The 23,410-nt window shown below is 48.0% G+C and overlaps 1 protein-coding gene across 1 annotated transcript in view; it reads left to right on the top strand.

Moving 5' to 3' along the window:
- Positions 1 to 23,410, top strand: part of PIK3R5 (phosphoinositide-3-kinase, regulatory subunit 5) — a 74,926-nt gene that overhangs the window by 37,199 nt on the left and 14,317 nt on the right. Inside the window, exons 2-5 of the mRNA XM_012655740.1 lie at positions 10,509 to 10,624; positions 12,526 to 12,626; positions 14,849 to 14,917; positions 15,693 to 15,831. Coding sequence (XP_012511194.1) covers positions 10,522 to 10,624; positions 12,526 to 12,626; positions 14,849 to 14,917; positions 15,693 to 15,831 — 412 coding nt within the window. The 5' untranslated portion in view covers positions 10,509 to 10,521. The remainder of the gene's footprint in view (positions 1 to 10,508; positions 10,625 to 12,525; positions 12,627 to 14,848; positions 14,918 to 15,692; positions 15,832 to 23,410) is intronic.

Below are 23,410 nucleotides of genomic sequence, written 5' to 3' on the forward strand. Positions count from 1 at the left end.
GTCAGACAGACATGGGTTTAAATTCTCCCTCTGCCACTTGCTGGTCGTGTGTCCTTGGGAAAGTCTTTTAGCCAGCAGGAGCTGTACGTCCTCATCTTTGTGTGTTCAGAGTGTTACAGCATTGTTCAGAATAAACGGGATTGTGCGCTTCAAGCCCTAAGCACAGCGTCTGGCCCAGACTCATGTGCTGTGCTCATGTTAGCGTCTTTCTCCTTCCCCTCCCCCATTGCTTCTTGGCCTTAACCACAACTGTGGTCTTCCTGAGCATTCCCGTGCCCTTTCCTTGGTAAGGAAGGGCCTGAGCAAAGTTGGGAAGTGGGCAAAGGCTTGTCTCTGCTTCCTTGGTGGTTCTCCCTTTTTGCACACTTCTGTTTCATCCTCTGCCCTCCCCATACCCCCAGCCAGCGCTACCTACCTTTTCATGTTTCCTCCGTCTTCTGGCCCTGCAGTACTTATGCTGCCCACTAAGCACTGTCTCTGCTGTAATAGGCTCATTCCTGGAGGCTAAATGACCCTCCAGGAATCTTACATCTTGAAAAATAAGTCAGGACAGAGGAAGTGAGCAGCCCTTACCCATGGAGAATGAATCACTAACAGTGGAAATTCAGGCAATTTTTGTGCAAGACGTTTTCCCTGGAAGCCTCAAATTATACCACGGAGGCGAAACGGCACACTCAGAGTGTCTAGAAAGCAGTGGGAATGATTTCCTATGAACACGATGTAGGAAAGAACGTGGGCTTTGGGAGTCAGGCCAATTTCAGATAGGCTTTGAGCTCAGGCCACAGGAACTATGATCACAGGAACTTGGGTGAGTAAATGGCTTACTCTTCCTGAGCTACAGGAAATATGAATGATTATGATTATGTCGGATTGTGATTATTAAATTAATAGTCAAATGAAAGTGCCATGTAGTACTTGACATAATTGACCACTCAATAATTGCCCCCTTCCTCCTCTCTTCCTTCCTTCCTCCTTGCTATTCTCCAGGCTGAAACTTACGGAGAATTGGCAAATCAGGTTGTTTGTTTTATGTTGTTGTTGAGTTGTAGGAGTTCTTTATATATTCTGAATATTAACCATTAATCAGATATATGAGTTGCAATGATTTTCCTCCATTCCATAGCTTGCCTTTTCACTCTGTCAATTGTATCCTTTGATGCACAGAGTTTTAAATTTCGATGTAGTCCAGTTTATCTGTTTTTTCTTTTGTTTCCTGGGCTTTTGGTATCATATCGGAGAAATCTTTGACAAATCCAGTGTGATGAAGCTTTTCGCTTATTTTTCTTGTAAGAGTTTTCGTTCTTTACATTTAGGTCTTTGATCCCTTTTGAATTAACTCTTTATAATATTTGAATCTTTCTAACTACAGGATATCCATTCTCATTTACTTTTGCCTTCTTTTGTGTCCTTCAAAATTTTCTTTATAAAAATATTGCATATTTTTTAAGTTTTTAAAAATGTTATTATTTTGTTGCTATTATGAGTAGGGTCTTTTTTTCCCCAACATATTTTTTATTTGTTTAGTTGAATAATATTAATCTCTATATTAATTTGGTACTCAATCACTTTACCTAATTCTATTCTTCGCTATACCCATTTTTCAGTTGATTATCTTGGGTTTCTATAAACATTTTGAGGGCGAAAAGTTATGAATTGTCCTAATTTTATAATTGACAAAGCTATAATTCATGAGCAGGATTGAATATGACTTTCTGAGACATATGACATATGAAGTCTCAGAAAGTACCTCACCCACACGCCCGTCCTGAAATTACTCAAAATACTCCAACTAATCAAGAAATGAATCAAAATAAAGAACTCATGCATAGAGATGACAGGGTACAAAACCAAACAAAACAGTGAGTAATGAAGTAAATCAAACCACTGTCCAAAATTACTGCTGTTATCATAGTTCTTACATTTAAAGTACACATCAAAACTAATTATTTAAAGAACTGTGATGTAGCCTAAAAATATTTAATACAAATCTGGATCTGTATGTTTAAAAAAGACATAATGTTACCTTAAGAGAGGAGCTAAAATTACAGATTCAGAAGTAATTGTAAAAATTATGTAGAAATTCCTTATCCTCGCTAATAAATTTTGAAATCTAGACTAAAATGAATGATATTGGCAGAAAATCTAAATCTGGAAAGTTGATGTGTGAAGTTGAATACCTGAATAGGCCAGTAACTCTACCAGAAATTTGAAAAGTGATTCAAAAATAGCCCTGAGGAGAGGAGCTGAGATCACTCGCTGCTGGGCAGCAGAGTGTGATCCTCATCTAGGCAAGAGGATGCCATGACTATCCTGGGCTTCCAAGTTCAGAGTCTACTTCTAGATTTACCACTGTCGAACCTGGGTAAGTTCCTTCTCTGCTCAGAGCCTCCATTTTCCTATCTGTAGAATGGGAGAGTTGCACTAGATGGTCCCTAAGGTGCCTTCCTAGTCTTAGAGTCAAGTGTGTGCATGTGCGCGTACATGTGCATGTAAAATAGATCACGTTACTTTCCAAGGCACACTGTGCACCAGAATCCTCCAAGGAGTGTTTTGTTTCTTGGTCCCAAGGCATCTGTAGTCAGGCAGCAGAAATGTACGTGTGAAGAAAGCACCCTGATAGCTAACAGGGAGCATTTGTTGAATGCTTATTGTATGTACCAGGAATTATTCTCAATATGTTTCATATAGTAACTCATTGTGCTCAACCTTGAACTCTCACAGACCCCAAGCACACATCTGGTGTGCTCTGTCCTTTTAGGTGACATCAACATGTGATGGACACAAATGCAGACCGGGCAGAGACTTCTCCTAGTAACATTTGGTCATGAGGCAGTCGTCTAGATGTTCCAGAATATGTTAACTTGAGCTTTCTCTAGACTGACATTAAAATGAAAACGTGGTTTAAACATTGTCAGAGAGAGCCCTCGATCTCTCCAAAGCTCAGATTCTCAGCTCCAGTTTAGGAATTTAGTTTAGGGGATCTGGGGGCAGCCAGCCCTGCACTTGTCCTCAGTGTCTGTATAAGAACCAGCAACTTTAATGAAGTTCACGTGAGGCAGTGAGGCACGGGATGACTGCCTGGAAGTACAGAAAGGGTGTATGAGGCTGTGTGAGTACATGAACGGTCTTAGAGCCACATCTGCCCTTCACTCAGCTTCCCCTAATTAACAGCTCACATAAACATGGTGCAGTTATCAAAACCAGGAAATGATCCCTGGCACAATACTATTAACTAAACTAAGGACCTCATTTAAATTGTAGCATTTTCCCTCCTAACGTCCCCTTTCTGTTCTGTTATAGAATCTGGTCCAGGATCCCACATTGTGTTTAACTTTTGTTTCTCCTTCGTCTCCTCCAATCTGTGATAGTTCCTCAGTCTTTCCTTATCTTTTATGACCTTGATACTTTGGTGAGTACTGGCCATTTACTTTATAGACTGTCCCTCAGTTGGTTTTTTTCAAATTTTTTTTTTTGAGACAGGGTCTTGTTTTGTTGCCCAGGTGTGACGAGGGCAATGGCATGATCATAGCTCACTGCAACCTCAGACTCCTGGGCTCAGGTGATCCTCCTGCCTCAGCCTCCCGAGTAGCTGGGACTACAGGCACATGCAACCATGCTCAACCCATGGTTGAGCATGGTCTCTATTTTTTGTAGAGACAAGGTCTTGCTGTGTTGCCCAGGCAGGTCTCTCAAACTCCTGGCCTCAAGCAATCCTCCCACCTCAGCCTCCCAAAGCGCTAGGATTACAGGTGTGAGCCCCCAAGCCCAGCTCCATTGGGTTTTGAATGATGGTTTCTCATGATTAGGTTGCAGTTATGCATTTTTAGCAAGACCCCCACAGGAGCGATGTGTGTCCCTCCCTTCCTAGTGCACCATATCCAAGGACACGTGATGCTGATGTATCCATTGCTGGTGTTGTCAGCCTTGACCATGTGGTGAAGGTGGAGAAACTGTTGAGTTCCTGCACTGTGAAATTATTTTCCTCTTTGTAAGTAGTAAATATTCGGGGGGAAATACTCTCTATACACATATCCTGTTTCTCCTCAGATTTTCACCAACAGATTTTAGCATCCACTGGTGGATCTTGTCTGCAACAGTTATTACTGTGGTACCTGCCTAGTGGTGATTTTGTTTTTCTCTGATTCCTCCCACATTTATTTATTTATTTATTTATTTTTGAGACAGGGTCTCACTGTGTTGCCCAGGCTAGAGTGCCGTGGCATCATCCTTGCTCACAGCAACCTCAAACTCCTGGGCTCAAGCGATCCTCCTGCCTCAGCCTCCCGAGTAGCTGGGACTACAGACATGCGCCACCATGCCCGGCTAATTTTTTCTATATATTTTTAGTTGTCCGATTAATTTCTTTCTATTTTTAGTAGAGACGGGGTCTCGCTCTTGCTCAGGCTGGTTTCGAACTCCTGAGCTCAAACAATCCGCCCGCCTCAGCCTCCCAGAGAGCTAGGATTACAGGCGTGAGCCACTGTGCCCGGCCCCTCCCACATTTATTAATTGGAATTCTTTCATCCTTTTTCCTCCATTTATGTTTTGATTCAATTTTCTATAACATTCAATCATCTATAATTATCTGTAGGCTCATGGGTATTTATTTTACTCTATGAATTATAATCCAGCGCTTGCTTTATTTTGTTGCTCAAATTGCCCCGGCTGTGGCCATTGGAAACTCCTTCAGGTTAGCTCTGGTGTCCTTCCAATATTTCCCGTCCTTTTCTAAGTGTTGACTTATTTTCTGGCACTGCAAGATGTGCTGGGTTTATCTCGTCTATTTCCTACCCCAATCCTAGAACGAGCCATTTCTCTAAGTAGCTCTGGCTCATTTTATTGGAAAATGATATTTAGAAACCAAGATCCGGGCACTAGAGTGTGATTGTTGCTATGGGGACATAATTGTCTCCCTCTGCAGACGGAGCTAGAACTATACCTGTATGTATATTAATCCAAGTACACACACACATCTCTTTAAAATTTCTGTGTGTATCTATCTGTATGTACATTAGAAACCATGAGTTCATACTGATTCCTCCAATTCTAGTCCAACACCATGAGATTCATCCCAGCCTACCCCCCTTCCTGCTTTCTTCAACAAGGAGAAACTGGCTCTCATCGTCTGTGATACATTTACTCATTCATTGCGTCCTAGTATACACATAAAGAGCTTTCAGAATGTTCAACCCATATCCCTATGAGAAATGGCTTTAATAACTAGAAAACAGTATTTGTATATAGTTCTTCTTGTCTTTAGCCCTACAGTATCCAGTCAAAATGCCACTTTCCAAAGTTACCTAGGTTAGTTCTTCCATTCCCTCACCCCTTCGTTGTGGTTATGTTAATCATTTATAATAGTTGGGTCAATGTGCTCTTGTTTTGTATCCCACTTTTGGCCCCTGCCCCCATATCCCAGTTGATCTGAATTATTTATTTAATCTGGGGTATGGAAAATACTGCCGAGGTTCCCAGAGTCAAAGCTGCGCATACAGGTGTCATCAGAGAAGGGTCGCTCCTGCCATTTCATTGCTTGATCCAATCCGCCCTTTTCCCACCCCCACCTCCCGTGGTGACCAACCTCTTGAGTTTCTGGTGCAGCCCTCCTGTATTGGAGTGAGAATTTCTCTACTTAGGTCACTGGAGCTTGTGTCCTATGCAGTCAGGAGGACGGGATTGGGGCAGAGAGGGGAGGTTGGAGCCTCGGAGGACAGGAGAGGGGAGAGGAAGGAGTGACCCAGAATGGAAGCCTGTAGGGTCAGCCCAGGACCACGTGCCTTGGTGCTTCTCTTATTCCCACCGGTGGGACCAGGGCTTCAAAGCACGGGCCTGGAAGATTTCCTGCTTGTCCGACAGGAAAGCAGTGCGGGGTGCCAGCCAGAGCCTGGAGGCCCATGCCTCCTTCCTCATGCGATGCCCTCTCCTTCTGCCCTTCAAACTGTTTGAGAAGCTCCCCAAGAAAAGCAGCCTTCCTCCCTGCCCCATGGGGGGCTGCCTCAGGAAGCCAGGCCCAGGCAGAGCCCAGCCCTCCGACCAGTCCCGAGCCTTAGGGAGGATGACCCCGCCTGCACCATGGGGTCACAGCAGCATGTGCCTCCGTCTGTGCCCTCTGGGGTCCCCCACACCCACCGCAACTCCAGGCCTCTCTGGCCTGTGCAGGGTCCCGGTAAGGACTAAGACGAGTCCTCTTCACTGGCTCAGAAGAGGAACTTGGGGGTGGGGGCCGGCCCCGTTGGCTGTTTCAACACTACCCCACCACCAGTAGGGGGCTGGGGGGCATTCCTGGCAGCAGCTGCAATTTCACAATGGGAGCTCCTCTTAATGAGATGGGGAGGGGCTGCCTTGCTTGCTGAGCTTTTGAAAAAAGGCATCGTCCCAGGGAGACGGGGTGTCACTGTCTTCCCCACGCACCTCTGCCCCAAAGCCGTGGGGTTCTGCTGACAAGTCACAAGAAACGGCTGGCGACTGACTCACCAGACGGAAATGAGCATGCCAAGGGGCGAGGCGCGCCGCCGCGTGCTGGGTAACCCCAGGGCAGCACAGCTCAGGGTCCCTGGCTGGGCTGCATCTGCCCCCTCCCTCCGGCTCCCCGGGCCCAGTGCCTCAGGTGAGTCCTGCCTCTAAGAAGAACTTGGGGCAAGCTCTAGATGGCCTCGGAATGCCAGTGAGGCTGGCACACCAGAGCTCTGCTCGGTGCCCCGAGGGTATCCTGCCTTTCCGTGGAGGAGCAGCCCCAGGACGCTGTGTTCTGACCCCTTTCAGGATAGGGCTGAGGACGTCATTTGCATCTGCGGTGCATCCGTTACAGTGTGGGACGCAAGGCAGGGTGACTCATTCCCACCTTGTGCATAACCGGCTTGGCCATCGCAGCAGGGGCTGGGTGGAGGGATGTCCTAAAACCCAGTTCGCTCAGTTCAGCCTCCACTGCAGGGCAGAGACGCTGGGCCCCGTGAGCCACCATGGCCGTCAGCAGCTCAGCCCCAGAGAGTGCGGCTCGGTGTCCGCTCTCCGGCGCACACTCCTGTGAGCCCTGGTCCTCTCTCTCTGGGGGACGCAGGTCTGTGCTGGGCAGCTGGTGTGGACGGACACGGTGGGCTCAGGATCCTCAGCAACTGAGAGTCTAGACCTCTTGTGGCAGAATCTTGTTAATTGAGTCTTCACTGGTTGGGGAAGAAACATGTATTGGTTTTATTTGTCTTCCGGTAACTGCCCCTGACTATGCTGAGGGGCAGTGTACGATAGTGGTTAAAAACCTGGGCTCCCTGCGTTCTCCCATCCAAGTACTAACCAGGCCAGACCCTGCTTAGCTTCTGAGATCAGACGAGATCAGGCGCGCTCAGGGTGGTACAGCTGTCGACTGCGTTCTTATCCTGGTTTTGCCACCTCCTAGCTGTGTGACTTTGAGCAAGTTGTTTAACCTCTCTGTGCCACAAATTTCCCATCTCTTCATCCCGCCCCCTCCAGCTTCCCGAAAAGGTGGTCCAGCCTTCAACCTCTTACTGATAAGTTTCCCTCACCCTGCTGGTGGTCCTCTGGGGAAGTATCACCAAAATGGCTCAAGCCTAGCTTTTGTTCCTGGTATCCACCTGCCACCCTGACAGGGAGCACGTCTTTGACTTGCCCAGCAGTGGGCCTGCAAGCTGGCCCTCCCACCCCTTCATTCAGCCCTGCCGTGGCTCACAGGGAGCACAGGAGCGGGTGAGCAAGTTTGCTGGCTGAGCGGACAGGGGACTGAGGAGCACAGTGGGGGCACCCTCACTGACAGGCACCCAAGTCTGTATAAGGGGTTCTTTGAAAGCCCCTCTGCCCTCGGCTTCGGGGAGAGAAAGAAGAGCCTTCCAGAATGGCCAAAGACCCCTTGTCTCTTCCCAAGCTGACAATGATGGGGGTGAGTGGGTCGCTGTGCCAGTTCTGGTCTGACACCTGCCAGGAAGCCCACCAGGGTGGTCGCAGGCCCATCCCTGACAGCTCACTGTGGCTCCTGGAACTTGAGAGTGCAGCGCATTTAGCCCTTTCGTCCCTGGAGCTGGGCCTCAGCCACAATCTGGGAATACACAAAAAGTCCTGCTTAGTACCCTTGTCTGTTTATACTGCTGTTACTTCTCCCAGCTCTGTCCCCACCCCCCGGCTGCCTTGAATAAGCCCCTTACCCTCTCTGGGTCTCAGCTTCCCCCTCTGTAAAATGAAGGGCTTGCCAGGAGACCGCCGAGCTCCCTCGAAGAACCCACCCCAGGGTTAAATGGGGAGAAATCAGCCTGTGAGGACAAAGGGTGCATGGTGACATCTGGACCAGCCATTCATGCGCCACACGCATCCGTTTGAAGGTGCCTGCTGTTCTAGCTCCCCCAGCAGGCGCTGCGAGCCCTGAGCCCGAACAGGGCCAAGCTGGAGAGGGTCTTGTGTCAGGGCTGCCACTGAAGGCAGAGGGTGAGGCCTTGTCACGGGTGTGGGTCTCCTGGCACTCGTCCATGCCAGGCACAGGCACAGCCCGAGGTGGGGGAGGGGCCTCAAAACCAGAAATCTGCCCATTCTGGCCCAAGGTCCATGGACTCACCACCTGGGCTGCCTGTGGAGGAGTTAGCAAACAAAAGACCCAAAGTCAGTTGGGAAAGTTCCACGGAAGGGCCTAAGGATGTCTTTGGGTATCCAAGGGCCACTAATGGAAACACCGAAGATTCTTTGTCCCGAATCACAAGTGAAAGATTTTCTGAACTCAGCTGGCCACTTTAACAGCCAGAGGGCATGGGACCTGGAGGGTTAGTCTGTGTCCTAGGCCAGCCCAGCACCCTGGCCCCGGGCTCTAGGGTCTAGGTCTCTGGCAAGCTAATTCCTGCACCCAGACCCTGGCACGTGCTGCCTCCTCTCTCTGGAACTCTTTCCTCCCTCACTCCTCCTGGCTTCCTCATCCCACTTAAATGTCCCTTTTTCAGAGAGGCCTCCCTGACTCCCAACCCCCTAGAGTGGAGGGGTCCCCATTGTCCCCCCCCCAGCACCATCCTTTCTTCATAGCATGTTCCGCCTTCCAAGATCACCTCTTTCTTTGCCTATTAAATCGTTCAATGTCTATGTCTCCCCCCAGGGAGCATGCCTGCTTGGTTCACTGCTGTCTCCCTAGTTCCTGGCACATAGTAGGTGGTCAGTAAACCCACGGTGAGTGGTTCCTCCCAGGCTGGGAAAGCAGGAGGATTTGCCTACGTGGCGCCTCCGTGAGCTGAATGCTGCTGGACCCGGGTTAGGATCGTATCTCTTTGCATGTCGTTTGCATGGCGCAGCTCTGAGCCTGTACTTCCTCTTCTGGTTTCCCGGTTGTCTCCAGATCCACAGAGCTGGGCCGCTGCTTCCTTGGCTTCCCCACGAAGTGGCCTGACTGGCCAGTGAAAGGGTCTGCTCCGAGGGGGTGAATGCAGTGAGAGTCCCCAGGCCAGGAGCAATATGTCAAAGACATAGCACAGCACGGTAGCTGTTGTGCACTGGAAGGTGTCCCGGTGCCTCCGTATGGCATTTAATCTTCCTGACAGCCCTGTGAGATTAGCATCGCCATTGTCCCCATTTTACAGATAAATAAACCGAGGTTCGGAAAAGCTAAAGAATTTGCCCAAAGTCACATGGCTAGCAAATATCAGAGTCTAGATTTGAGTCCAAGACTGTTGGACGCCAGAGCCAGGCTTAGTCACTGTGCCACACTGCCTCTCACGGCTTCCCGAGGGACCTGGGAACCCTCGCACGTAACTGAGGACCTAGGCTGGTCCTGCTGGAAGCTCTCAGTCCCCATCTCTGTGCTAAAACCCCTCATTAGGTCCCCTCCTCAGTGGGCTTCCAGCTGAGCTAAGCAGCCCCTGGTCTCTCCTCAGTAGGACGCGGGAGGGGGCCAGGCCATGTCTTTGGTACTGGGAGCATTGCCACCCCTCAGAGAAAGGGAAGGAAAATGGTGAAAGTGGAGGTTAGGGCAGAAAAGAAACAGGTGCCTGTGACCTGGGCACCCAAACAGTGGCTGTGACAAGGCGGGGGTGGGGAGACATGTGAGGACAGCCCCCCTCAGCACATCCTGCGACCTTCCCCTCAGGAACAGGCTCCCTGCCCCATCCCTGGGGGTTTGGGGGACACAGACCTAGAAATTCAGAAAAAGTGTCCCAGGTGATTGTGATTTTCCCCTCGGGACCCTCCTGTCCAGCCCACTGGGGTCTGGCCACTCCCTGGGCACTTGGCAACACTCCCCTCTGCCCAGAGGGGCAGGCAGGCTCCTGCCTGCCTCCCTGCTCCCATCACTGACCTCTGACCTTCCTCGCATCCTGCTGCTCAGACGCTCCCACCCCCGAGGCCGTTCCTGCACTGGGGCAGCTGTAAGCCCCTGGTGCCACACGCACAGCTCCGCAGCTGTAGCGGCTCGTCGCGCTGGGCTGTGTGTGCCTGTTGTCTTTGCGGCTGCCCTGCCGGACCAGGTGCCGCCCAGCCTGGCACTCGATGGGAAAGGAGCGCGACAGGCTGACTGGCATCTGTCCCCCACGCAGGCAATGACTCAGGATGCAGCCTGGGGCCACGACATGCACGGAGGACCGCATCCAGCACGCCCTGGAGCGCTGCCTGCACGGACTCAGCCTCGGCCGCCGCTCCGCCTCCTGGTCAGGTGGGTCTGAGGAAGCTGGGCAGGTGTCCTGAGGGCCCAGGGAAACCTCTGGGGCCATGGTGGGCGCTGGACCAGGCTCGGAAGCTGGAAGATTCTAGTTCAAATCCTGTCCTGAGCAAGTCCTTGGACCTCACCTGGGAGGTGCCCGGCACAGTGCCTGACATAGAGCCAGTCCTCAGTGTGTAGCACTTTCTCCCATGATATTGTCCTCATCTTACCCAGTGCTGCATCTTGCTTCTTGAAGAGAACATTGACCCTGCTTAGAAATACCACAGCTGCTGACTCCCGAAGAGCAGCTGGGAATTTGTGGGTGGCTCCCCCCAGAATTCTCGTTTGCTAGTTTCTAGGTCCTTCCACAGCCCCACCCTCCTCTTCCCTGTAGAACAGGAGAGAATCTCAGCAGAGCTGCAGGGAGCAGGAGGCCTAGCTGTTCCCCACTCCCCAGGACCGAGAAACACAGGCCTGGGCGGTTGCATCTCTGGAGGCTGGTGCCGAGTTGTGATGATTCCTTATGCTTGCAAAGATCTCACGCCCGTATCTCACTTGCTTTCCTAACAGCTCCCTGAGATAGATGCCTACTGCTCCTTGGACGTACCTGCTTCCTCTGTCCTCTAGCACCTTTGCACCTGCTGCCTGGGACTCTTCCCTGGGAACTGCAGACGGCTGGCTCCTTCTTGTCCAGCTTGCAGGTCAAATGTCACCTCCTCGGAGAGGCTTTCCCTGGCCTTTGGATTTAGTCAGATGTGGATTAAAACTAGCTCCCATCGGTTGTACAACCTCGTGCAAGCCACTTACCCTCCCGTGACCCCACTTGCCTTGTCTATAAAATGGGCATAATAATAACAGGAGCCACCTTCCTGAAGGGAGCGTGGAGCCTCAATGGAGGTAACGTATGCAAAGGCCAGCACCGTATAGTATGGCACGTAGCAGGTTGTCCATAAATGGTAGTTTTCCTTCTTGCCTCCTACCCAGGTCCTGATGGAGCCCAAGCTTGTAGAGTTGGGAGAGGGGGCATCATTAAGTAAAGGAATACAAAAATATCTGACTTTTGCATATTTTACCCAAACTTATGACCACATGGACACACCGTTAGGGGCCTCCAGGGCTTTGGAAGGAGCCCATGCGTGTGAGGGGGCCCGGAGCTGGGGCTCCATGAAGTTCAAGGCCAACCCACTTCCACCCCTGCTGCTGTCACTCCCCACTCCGCACACACACGCACGTGCACATACACGCACACCCTCCCTGCCGTGACCGCCCCTTTAATTTTTAGGGGTTTACCCTTGCTGACTGTGGTGAAACAGACTGAAAAAATAAGAAAGTCTGGGGAAGTTACGGAGTGACAAAATGCTCATTGTAGCTTTTAAAATAGAAATAGTTTAGCTTCCTCTTCCTGGACTCCATTGCCAGGCAGTCCTGGGAAGCCCCACAGCTGTCCCAGACTCAGTCCTGTGTCTCGGGGTGGAGCTCGCTGTGGCAACTCTATTCTTCCATCAGTTTCTGCCTGTGTCCTAACTGCCCTGCCTCTCGTAGGTACCAGCACCCCCGTAGGAAACCAGGCCAGGGGACGTTTGGGAGAACCAGTGCTCTCCAGAGGCACAGGCAGCAGAGTCATGGCGAGTTAGTTCACTGGCCTCTCTAAAGGGGATCCCAGGCCGAGTCTCCAAGCCCTGTGTTTCTTGTATATGCAGGATAGGAAACTTGCCGTCATGTCTTGATGGGGCATGGTAGGGTTGAGTGTTAGTCCAGCGTTTTCTCCTAGACTCTCTTACTTTGGAAAAGAATATTCCAGTGCAATCTCACAATGGAAGCTCCAGGGTAGACCCCACCCCCTTCTCTACAGCCTCTGCCTGAGGGTGGCCAGAAAAGACCAGAACTGACCATTCACCTCTCTCCTTTTCCAGCCGGGCTGTGTCTGAACTGCTGGAGCCTGCAGGAGCTGGTCAGCAGGGACCCGGGCCACTTCCTCATCCTCCTTGAGCAGATCCTGCAGAAAACCCGAGAGGTGAGGGCAAGTCAGGAGGTGAAGGGCAGAGCTGGGGTTGGCCTCACAGAGTCGAGAAGTAGGTGCCAGCGGACATCAGCCCTGGGGTGTCTGGACTCCCAGAGGGGCTCGGCAAAGGCCCTGGGAACCCGCGAGTTTTGTGTTTCAGCAGTGCCTGTGCACTGTTTCTAGGACCGGCTGTGTTCCTGTCAGTGAGAACACGCGGTGCCTGAGCCGGGGTCCTGACTTTAAGCTGCTTCTTAGGACAGACTTTGCTTGTCAGTCAGGGTATTGACTGGAAAGGAAGACGACACTTTGCTGAATTCCTTTCCTCAAAAAGATGCATGAAAACAAAGACACGAAAGAGAAAACTGATTGGAAGGGTAAACTGAAGCCTCCTCTGACAGTTCAATAAATGGGCTTTTATGACAAAGAAGAGGAGTGTGTTTAGTGCTGCACTGGGCTTGGGTTCCAGAACAGCCGTGAGAACCAAAAGAAGATTTGGGCTCTTTTATAGAGAATTATCTTTTAAGCGTTTTTTAAAAAATTATTTTAAATACGTGACTAAGTTGGAAAACATGTCACTTTGTCCCTCAGTTAGCTGTCCCCATAAGAAGAAACTTTTGGTTCATCAAGACACCCAAGGTTACAATTCTGGCACCGCCATCTACCCGGTGCTTGTACACCCTCATCCTAAGCAAACCAACTCAGAAAAATTAAACTACCTCTGGCATGCCGAATGTATAAATAAACCCACATATGAGGGTCAACCACCATGTAGCAATAGGGAAGGTTTCGCAGAAAGGTCTGAGCCGCAGGTAGGTGTGGCGGACACATCGTCTATGAAGTATAAAAAGAAGAATTCTAAATTTGAGCCTGCTGAGGTCGTCCAACGCAGAAGACACAGAGGGGCTTTCTCTGTGTCTCCACACCCCACGAGTTCCAGAATGGGCTGAGAAACCTTTAGCATTTGGACCAAAGAATTCTAAATCATGTGCCATGCACATGTGAACATGAGCTGTGGTGGGCTCTATCAAAGAGACAGTTCACAAAAGAATAAATAGAACTTGCAAACAAATATGAAAATAATGTTGCCTCAGTGATAATACAATAAATGTAAATTGTAACCATGAGACAGATTTTGCCTAGCAAATTAATGGAAAAAAAAAAAAGGCAATAACCATTGCAGGAAGAGTGTAGTAAAACTGGTACTTTCATACATACAAGATATTATAAATGGCAAAATCCTTTCGGAGGGTGATTTGGCAATATGTCTCAAAGATGGTAAGTATGTTTATAATCTTTGATCTGTTGATTATACTTCTTGAGCCCTACTCTAGATAAATAATCCAAATTATAGAAGGAATGTGTGCAATGGTGTTCGTGTGAAATACCGAGAATATAATCTTAAACGTCCACAATGAAACTGATAAATTACAGAGATCTACCAGAAGGAATATTATGCAGCTAAAAAATGATGAACATTATCTAAGGATGTAAACAAATTTAATATATAATAAAATTGCATCACTAAGATTTATCAAACGGTGCAGGGGGAAATTGACTAAACATTTGGAAAAATACAGAGTAAGATTCCCATACAGCATGGTACGGTATGGTAGGATTCACACCACACAGCAGATGAAATTCTAGTTGGATTAAAGATTTAAACTTCAGAAGATGAAGCTTCAAAGAAAAGAAGAAAATATGTGTGAACATTGAAGTGATGCTTGTATGCAAAAGCGAACATCCATAAAGGAAAAGTTGACACTTATAATTTCTGTACATCAAAAATATCTATAAAATTAAAAGACAAACAACCAACTGGAAAAAAATATTCACAACACAAATAAGAGGTAAATGTATAACCAGGAGGGAAAAGACAGGTGGTCTCAGAGACCATGTAGTAAAACTGAAATTCACTGACGATGCTATACATAGAAGACATTAAGAGTAAAACTACACACACTATGAGCAGAGCTTTGTGGAAGAAAATACATGGGGAAAAAATGGTGTAAGGAAAAGTCCATTGAAACAATAGCTGTGGTTGGGTTTGGGAGGGGAAATGGTGAATTGTTTTTTGTGTTGCATTCTATTTTCAAAATTTTTGTCTTGTGGTTACACTGCTTTTCACTTGAAAAAGAAAGAAAAGATAGACTAGAATGAGAAAGCGCTGCTATATTCTGCCTCAGGGAGCCCTGTGCCCGTGAATGAGCCTCCTCCTCCCCCTGTCCTCTCCACAGGTCCAAGAGAAGGGCACCTATGACCTGCTCACCCCCCTGGCCTTGCTATTCTACTCTACTGTCCTCTGTGTAAGTCCGGGGTGGGCCAGGACGGGAGGCGAGGGAGGAGGGGGAAGCACAACCTCTGTCGGGGGCACAGCCCTCACACCTCTGGGGATGAACACAGACAGAGAAACGGTCAAGCAATGACATGCGAGATGGGTTTCAACCTTCTGATGGCTTCAGAGCGGCCATGCCTCTACTAACTCCTTGGCTGCCATTGTGCCCGGCATCTCTGGGCTCCCATGGAGGAACCGTTGTCTCCATCTGTTCATAAGCCATGAGAGAGATCCTATGTCCACCTCATTTTTTACCCCAGTGGTCAGTTTCAGCCAGTGTGATCACCCCTGTATTCACCAGACCGGCAGCACCCAATGTGTGCATCGACTCAATCTACCCTCAAAAAAATCAACCTTTGCCTCCAGTGAGGATATTGAAGTCGAGCGGTTTAGGCATTGAAGACCATTTTCCAACACAAATGGCAGCAATGGCACCATTTATTAATAAGATAACCCCTAAGGCGACAGCTTTCCAGAGAGGCTCTCTCAAGTGGTGGGTGAGCTTTGGTCTGGTGGGTAACACAAGGCCCTTACAGCAGAGACACCCCTGGGCACCATCTTGCCCATCTGTAACTCGCTCCCTACAGGTAACTTCCAGTTCTTCCTGACCTTGTCCTGGGACACACTGCTGCCGGGAAATGTGCGTCCTTTTTGGAATATTCCAGGAAGGGAGCAGAGGCTGTTCTGGAGCATCAGTGAGCTTTTTCTCACCCGGACTCCTCTGCTTGTTGCTCCCTCCATCCTAGACACCACACTTCCCACCAGACTCAGATCTCCTTCTGAAGGCAGCCAGAACCTACCACCGATTCCTGACCTGGCCTGTTCCTTACTGCAGCATCTGCCAGGAACTGCTCACCTTCATCGATGCTGAACTCAAGGCCCCAGGTAAGTGGAGGCAGCTGGCACACTGAGCAGGGCTCATGTGATCTGGATGCTTCTGGCTATTCTGAAGCTGTTCTTGGGCCGTGACCCTCCTCACTTTGCATCTTTTGGTTCATCTCTGCCCATGCCCTGGTTCAAAACCTTGGAATCTCCTCTTCATGGCACCAGGAAGCATCTGATGGCAAAATCTCCACAAGCTGAAAGCAGTAAACACATTGAAGGGAACTCATGGAGGAACTTCAGGGAAGCTGGAGCGGGCGCTTAGGGCAAGGAGACCTTGCCACTTGGCCTGTGCCTCTGATCTGCTTAGCCAAGGGGTCTCCAAGGCTGCCTAGGTCAGAGAAACCCCAGAATACTGACAAGAGGCCTTTCTTGTTCTCTTTGCCCCAGGAACAAATAGGTAATTGCATATGTGGGTTGATTCAGTTCTGGCTGGGAATGGATGGGTTGATGGCCCCCGAGATAAGTGTGGACAAGGACTCGGTACTCAGTTTTTATATTTTGGGTCTGAAAAGTAGGAGTTCTTTACAAATTGCAGGTGCTGTTATAGACATGAAAATGAGGTCTAGGGAAACTATGACAGAGCAAGGGAAAACACAATCAAGTATGATTTGCTGAGAGGTGGTGCTTCACATCAATACTCAAAGGAATAAAGTTACGTAAGCATCTCAATAAATGCCTCCAGAACATTTGATAAAATTCAACACCCATTCTTGATGTTCAAAACCCCTCAATATATGGAAACCATTGCTATAGAAGTGTTTTTAATACGGCAACAGCCCAAGGTGAAATACTAGAGGCATTTCCTGTAAAGTCAATAATCTTCCTCTTTTTGCTTATAGGTATTTTGCCTATGCAAAAGACAAAAATAAAGAACATTTTAATAGTTTAGAGCTCAAACAGTTGTTTACCTGTCTAGACTGAGAGAATCGCCTCAATGAAGAATTGTCAGAACAAGAAAACAGGTCTTTAAGAGCTTTTTCATAAGCCAGCATTAGCCAGTAAGAAAACATAATGAAAAAAATTATGATAGCAACTAAAAATAAAAAATAAATAAAAGAAAATTTAATAACTTATATAGAGAAAACAAACTTTCCTGAAGAATAAATAATTGAGAGACATTGCTGGATCAAATCAATATTATAATAATACCAGGTGTTATAAAAATAAATGCAATCACAATCAAAATATCAGCAATATATTTTTTAAATTAGCAAAATAAAGTCTATTTGAAAGAGTAAATGCTCTTCAGTAGCATTTATTTATGCATTTATTATATATTTATGTATTCTTAATAACTATATAGCTATAGTTATTAAAATAGTACACCATTGGTATAAGAATAGGTAGATTAATGGAACAAAAGATGACAGCTAGAAACAGTTACATATACAAACATTTACTATATGACAAAGTGGTATCCTCAAACCAGTGATGAAGAAAATTAGTCATTTAATAAATGGCATCAAGATAATTGGCAGGTCATAAAAAAACTGAGTTAGAATTCTATCTCAAAAAAAATTAAGAGTTGTATTTCAGGCCGGGCGCGGTGGCTCACGCCTGTGATCCTAGCTCTCTGGGAGGCCGAGGCGGGCGGATTGTTTGAGCTCAGGAGTTCGAAACCAGCCTGAGCAAGAGCAAGACCCCGTCTCTACTAAAAATAGAAAGAAATTAATTGGACAACTAAAAATATATAGAAGAAATTAGCCGGACATGGTGGCGCATGCCTGTAGTCCCAGCTACTCGGGAGGCTGAGGCAGGAGGATCGCTTGAGCCCAGGAGTTTGAGGTTGCTGTGAGCTAGGCTGACGCCACCGCACTCTAGCCCGGGCAAAAGAGTGAGACTCTGTCTCAAAAAAAAAAAAGTTGTATCTCAAACATAAAAATAACTTTCAGACAGATTAAAGGTTTATGTGTGAAAAACAAGACGATAAAAGTGGTAGAAGAAAAATAGGGTGACATGAACCTGGAGCGAGAAGAGTGGCCAAACACGTCCCCCAAGGCAAAGATTATAAAGAAAAAGACTGACAGATTTGAAAGCATAAAATTTAGAGCATTTATATGGCAAACCCACTAAAGTGAAAGGTAAATGACAAACTAAGAAAAATATTTGCAACAAAAAATTAATATATCAAACGCATGAAGAGTGCTTTTGAATCAATTAAACAATAGGCCAACACACCCATGGAAATATGAATGAGGATGTGATTCAGGTACCTCAACAAAGAACCCTGAACGGCTGAGCAAGACCCCCCAAAATATTCACCCTCACTAGTAATAAAGGGAACTCAAAACTAAATAGTGAGACTCTTTTTCCCCTATTAAACTGGCAAAGATTAAAAAAAAAAAAAAGAACAAAAACACCAGTGTTGCTAAGGAAAAGAGGAGCTGTGTTTGCTAAAGCATCGGAAAGAATACCCTTTCACCCAGCAATTCCACTCCTCGAAATTTATCCTGATAAATAACTATGGATGTGCAAAGACTCAGCTACAAGGGTGTAGGTGTAGGTGAATGCAAGAATGCATTCTTTCTTATAATCAGCCAATGCCAAAAAGCCTAAGTATTGAACATGGTGGAGTATAGCGTGGCAGAGTCACTTGGTGGAATGCTATTCAACTGTTAAAAATGATATTGTAGGAATGGAGTTACTGAGATCAAAAGATGTTGAATAACTTGTTGAGTAAAAAAGCAGGCCCCCAAATACTATATGTGTTAAAATCTCATTTTTGTTTTTAAATTTCAAACGTATGCATGCATCAGGCCCTGCTTAGTGACGGCAGCATTTAATTCCTGCCATACACATAAAACACACAAGGGATAGAAGTACCAAATCCTGTTCCCCAACAACTCATGGACCCTATAAAGCCCAGGACTGAAGCTTTGTGTATAAGTTTCTTTGGAAGGTTCATAACTGTCTTCCCCAACCAATCAGCTGCCCTGTCTGCCCCCGTCAGTCAGCTCTCTGTTGTTACAAATGAGCACAGCAGGTACAGGCTAGGGTTGGCCAACCCCAAAGTCTCCCTGTAACGTGGCCCTCACATGATGGTAGAAATCTGGGTGGAGAGTTAAAAAAAATCAGGAAGGCCCTGAGAACATACTGGACTCAGAAAAGTGCTTGGGCACACAATGAATAGACAGTGTGCCAACCTAACTTGCCAAGGCACCCTAAATGAACAAACCAGTTTAAAGTCAAATTCTTTCATTCCTTTCCTCCTTCCTGCTGCCCGCCAAAACAAACAGATCTAGATCTCTTCTGGGCTTCTTGCTGTGACTGGAGCTCTTCTATCAGGAGACAAAGCTTTCATTCCCTTCTACAATTTTGAAAGAAAGGATTTAAAATGCAATGCCTTGGCAGGGCCTTCTTACCAAGTAAGATTTGGTACTTCATTTATACCAAAGATCTAAAAAATGACTCTTTCTTATTTTGAAATGGGTAAGGAAGATGCTGGGTTGGGGGAGGGGATCACTTGTGGGGAGACCGCTTCCCAATTTCAAGCAGAGCCTCAGCTGCGTGCGCGCTATGCCCGGAGATGTTTCTGTGTGCAGCTGGGCAGGAGCTCTGCGCCGGGCAGCCCAGCGAGCAGATGCGAAGCGGCGGGGTGGCGGTGAGGCCCAGGCCCTGGGATGACGGGGTGCTAAGTCTGGCGCACACAAGCCAGGCAGAGCAGCTCTGGAGATGAAGGTGGAATGGGGGCCCTTTGGCCTCAGAGCAGGGAAGACCCTAGAACCATCGCTCACTACTGAGGGCCTTCTCGACATCGTCCCCGGGACCCCGTGAGGCCTCAGATGCCCTGGTGACCAGGGAGAAGGCAGTTGCCTAGAGAGGGAAACCCAAGCCAAGCTGCCTGTGCTGGAAACTTCTCCTCTTGGAGGGAAAGCAGAACTGAAATAGGAAACTATTAACTCTCTCTCGTGTCAGAGAATCATTTTCAAACAGTTACAAAACCCAACACTTATACAAATATTTAATGAGCTTGTGTCGGAAATCTATCAGCTCATTACTGAGGGAACTGGCAAGACAGTAGAGTCCGTGTTGAGGAGGATATGAGAAACTGATAGAAGGTTCTCATAACAGCTAGAATAAGATTGCAAAATCAGACACAAAATAGTTAATATCATATGGGGGAATAAAACCATAATCTTTGGGGTTATCTTTTCTACCGCACAAAAATCACTTGCAACTTATCTCACATCTACAAGTTAACCTCTAATTGCGCAGAACTTGAGCCCTAATCCATAGCAAATAGTAAGTTAAACAAAATTACCTTCTCCTACGTGACCCCTTATGTGGAATTGCTTTAGTATGATTTTTAACAGCCATGTGATCATTCGTTTGCTTTATTCTTGAGTCCCTCTCACCATCAATAAAGTAGGGGAGGGCTAGAATGGATGCCGGGAACTTGAACTCTTAGAATAGAGGCTGAATATCTTAGAGGTTACCAGTACTTGGGACCAGACCACTGTGGTTACAAATCCTGAGTCTGCTACTCACTAGCTGTGGGGTCTTCAGCAGGGCATTTAACTTATGAGCCTCAGTTTCCTCATCTGTAAAATGGGTGTCTAGTTATGTCTACCTCTCAGAGCAGTTTGTGAGCTCTGTTGCTGGCCTACATTGATTTCACATTGCTGGAGGCAGTAGGTATTGGGATGATATTAGCTTAGAGGGGTCCTGGCAAGGTCACAGGGAGCAGATGACAAGGGATCTAGAGAGCTGGGCCCTCCACCCTTGGAGTCTTAGGGACCCAGTTGCCATGGAGACAAATGAAACAGTTCATCCTGCTTTGATGTGGCTGGGTGGCAGAGGAAGTGGGCCTGTTATCAAGGCTGGGGGCCTCCCCCGGCTTCCTGACTCTACCCCCATAGGGTCGCCTACTGCCTCCACTCTGGAGGTGGCAGGAAACCTCACATCGGTGCCACCGGGTCCTGCCTACCACAGCCCTCTCGGGCTCAGCCCATATGTTTATTGAATATTTACTCTGTGCCTGCAAGGCTGTGAAGACCACAGTACTTGCCTGCAAAGAATTTATCTGTAAACAACAGTGGTCATCTTATGTGTGAGTCACTCTGCAATTTTAAAGCACACGAACCTGAAGGATTGCATCTCACCTGCAGGGTGAGAGGGAAAAGTAATATTATTCCCATTTCATACATGACAAAACTAAGTCCATTGTTTCTTGTGCAGGCTATAAGGTCAAGGGTGAGAGAAGGAATGTGGACTTCGGTATGACAAAAGACCTATACTTTGTCCCGTATTAACTGATGACCTTGGGCAAGTTACTTAAGTTTTCTGTGCTTCCCTGTCAGAAGTAGGACTGTGATTATCGCTCGTGGTGAGGATAGGCTGGCAGTGATGTGAGGTTGCATTTCCTGTGTGCTTGTGCTGTATTGAACGCAGCCAAGGGGTGGTCCTATCCGCCACTCAGAACACCTCTTTGCGTGGTTACTATTATTCCCATTTTTCAGATGCTGAAACTGAGGGCTCGACAGTTCAGTAGCTTGCCCGCAGTCACATGGCTAACAGGTGCTCTGCCACTTGAACCCATGTCTATGTGACTCCAAAAACCATATCATATCCTTTCACGTTTCCGTAAAGCTGTGTCTCTACCAAGAGGCATTGACAGATGACTGGCTGTCTTTTTATAAGCACTTTTCCACCTTAGGAATTGCTCCTGCCCCGTTCCCTTTCAGATTTTCAGGGCCTTCCTGCCCTTGACCTCCCGTCCAATGAGAAACAGACCTGGGTTAGGTCAGTTTTGCCTGTCAACTGGTAGTGGGTGAATGCTGAACATTGTCCAGTGGCAATATGGGACATTATTGATCAGACGTTTGCATTTTCTAGTTTTTGTCTCTGATTATGGAACGAAAGGGTTATACCCCGTGAAGGAATGTCAAACGTCATTGACTAGTAGGTGGGAGAGATTTAGGGAAAAGAGTGGAGGGCAGGTGCTCCAGAATTCACAGGGTGTGATTACTTAGGACTAAGCTGGCTGCCTATAACAGAAAGCCCAAAATAACAGTGGCTTAAACTCATAAGGGCTTATTTTCCTCTCTCTCTCTCTTTCTCTCTCACACCCCCCCCAACACACACACCTGGAAGAAGACAGTCCAGCATTGGCATGGTGGCCCCATGAACATCCTAGACTAGTCTTCCTATCTTTCTGCTCTACTATCCTTAGCAAGAGGCATCATCCTCAAAGTCACTTCATGGTGTAACATGGCTGCTGGAGCTCTGGCCATCATGTCTACATTCCAGTTAACAGAAGGAAGTGAAGGGGGCTGCAAAAAGGGGTCCACCCAATACTTTCTGCAAGGGAGGTTGAGAAATGCGACTTATTAACTGGCTACATTGCCCAAGATCTCATTAGTAAAGAAGAAGGGGGATGGATATTGGGTAGATGCCTAGAAGTCTCTGCCATATATGACTTACTTATAAGAGTGGCCTGGAAAACCCAGATTGGGCCTGTTAGGGTGACTGTCACCAAGGCGGTGACACCTCACTGGTGGCCCTGCACAGCTGGAGACCTCAACTCACAGGCATTCCTGCAGGGTCACTGCTCCTTCCCCTCAGTATTTCCCTCTTGCCCTGCTCACTTCACCCCTTCTCGCCTCCACCTCTGCTCCCAGACTCCCAGCCTTCCTTGTCACATCCTCTCCTCCTCTGCTGCTCACCGAAGTCTGTGCTTCACCCTCCACCCAGGGCCTGCTGAGGCCTCGGGGCCACAAGTCCCAGTTCCTCCAGCCCCTCTAGAATGCAGGAGCCTGGAGGCGGGGAGCAGGAAGGTGCAGCTCGTGGGGGCGCCGCCCAGGAGGAAAGCTGCAGGGAGTGTCGTGCTGGCGTTCGCGTCAGGGAGTGATACGGATCAGACTCTAACTGGCAACCGTGCGTTGATGGTGCTCCTAGACCTTGCAGAGCCGTACCCAGCACAGTCTCACCTGAGGAGTGCGATACAGTCAGGCCTGGGCCCCGCTTCACCCTAGCACTGTTGACTCCGTAGATTCTTGGCATTTGCCTTGTAAGAGGAAACTGAGTCAAAATGTGGTTGTTGCCTGCCTCCTCCTGCCCAAGTACCATCCTCAGCGCAGACGCGTCTGTTAATGTGCTGTTAATTTAATGCCAGTGCTCGCATGATGACGGCAGAGGGAGTCATCTTCATGCGTCCTTGGTCTTCATAGGACCAAGTCAGCTGTTCTGTGCAGAACAGGAATCTATTTGCAGCTTTTTAAAAGCGCAGAAGCTTAGACGGGCACACAAGGCTCGATTGTGAAGGGTCTTGACTGCCCGGGCAGGGAGTGTGACCTTCACCCTGACTGCTTGTTGTCCTCCCCACCCCACCAATACTTGTTCTCTGCCCCTGTGCGGTGGCTTCTCTTGATTTTCTACTTGCTACAACCTGGCACAGGAACAAGATTTTCGTTTAGCACCGGCACCAGTCTTGCTCGAAGAAGCCAGTCCCAGAAAGTTGTTCCCATCTGTTAAGGTGACCAAGAAAGAATGTGATCTAAGATCGAAGGGAGAGAGGGGTCCATTGAGCCAAGGTTCCCCGGTGCGGCTTCCCTGTGCAGGGAGTGTAGGGTGGAGATAG

Source organism: Propithecus coquereli, unplaced genomic scaffold (assembly GCF_000956105.1).
Source record: "Propithecus coquereli isolate 6110/MARCELLA unplaced genomic scaffold, Pcoq_1.0 Scaffold482, whole genome shotgun sequence".
NCBI lineage: Eukaryota > Metazoa > Chordata > Mammalia > Primates > Indriidae > Propithecus > Propithecus coquereli.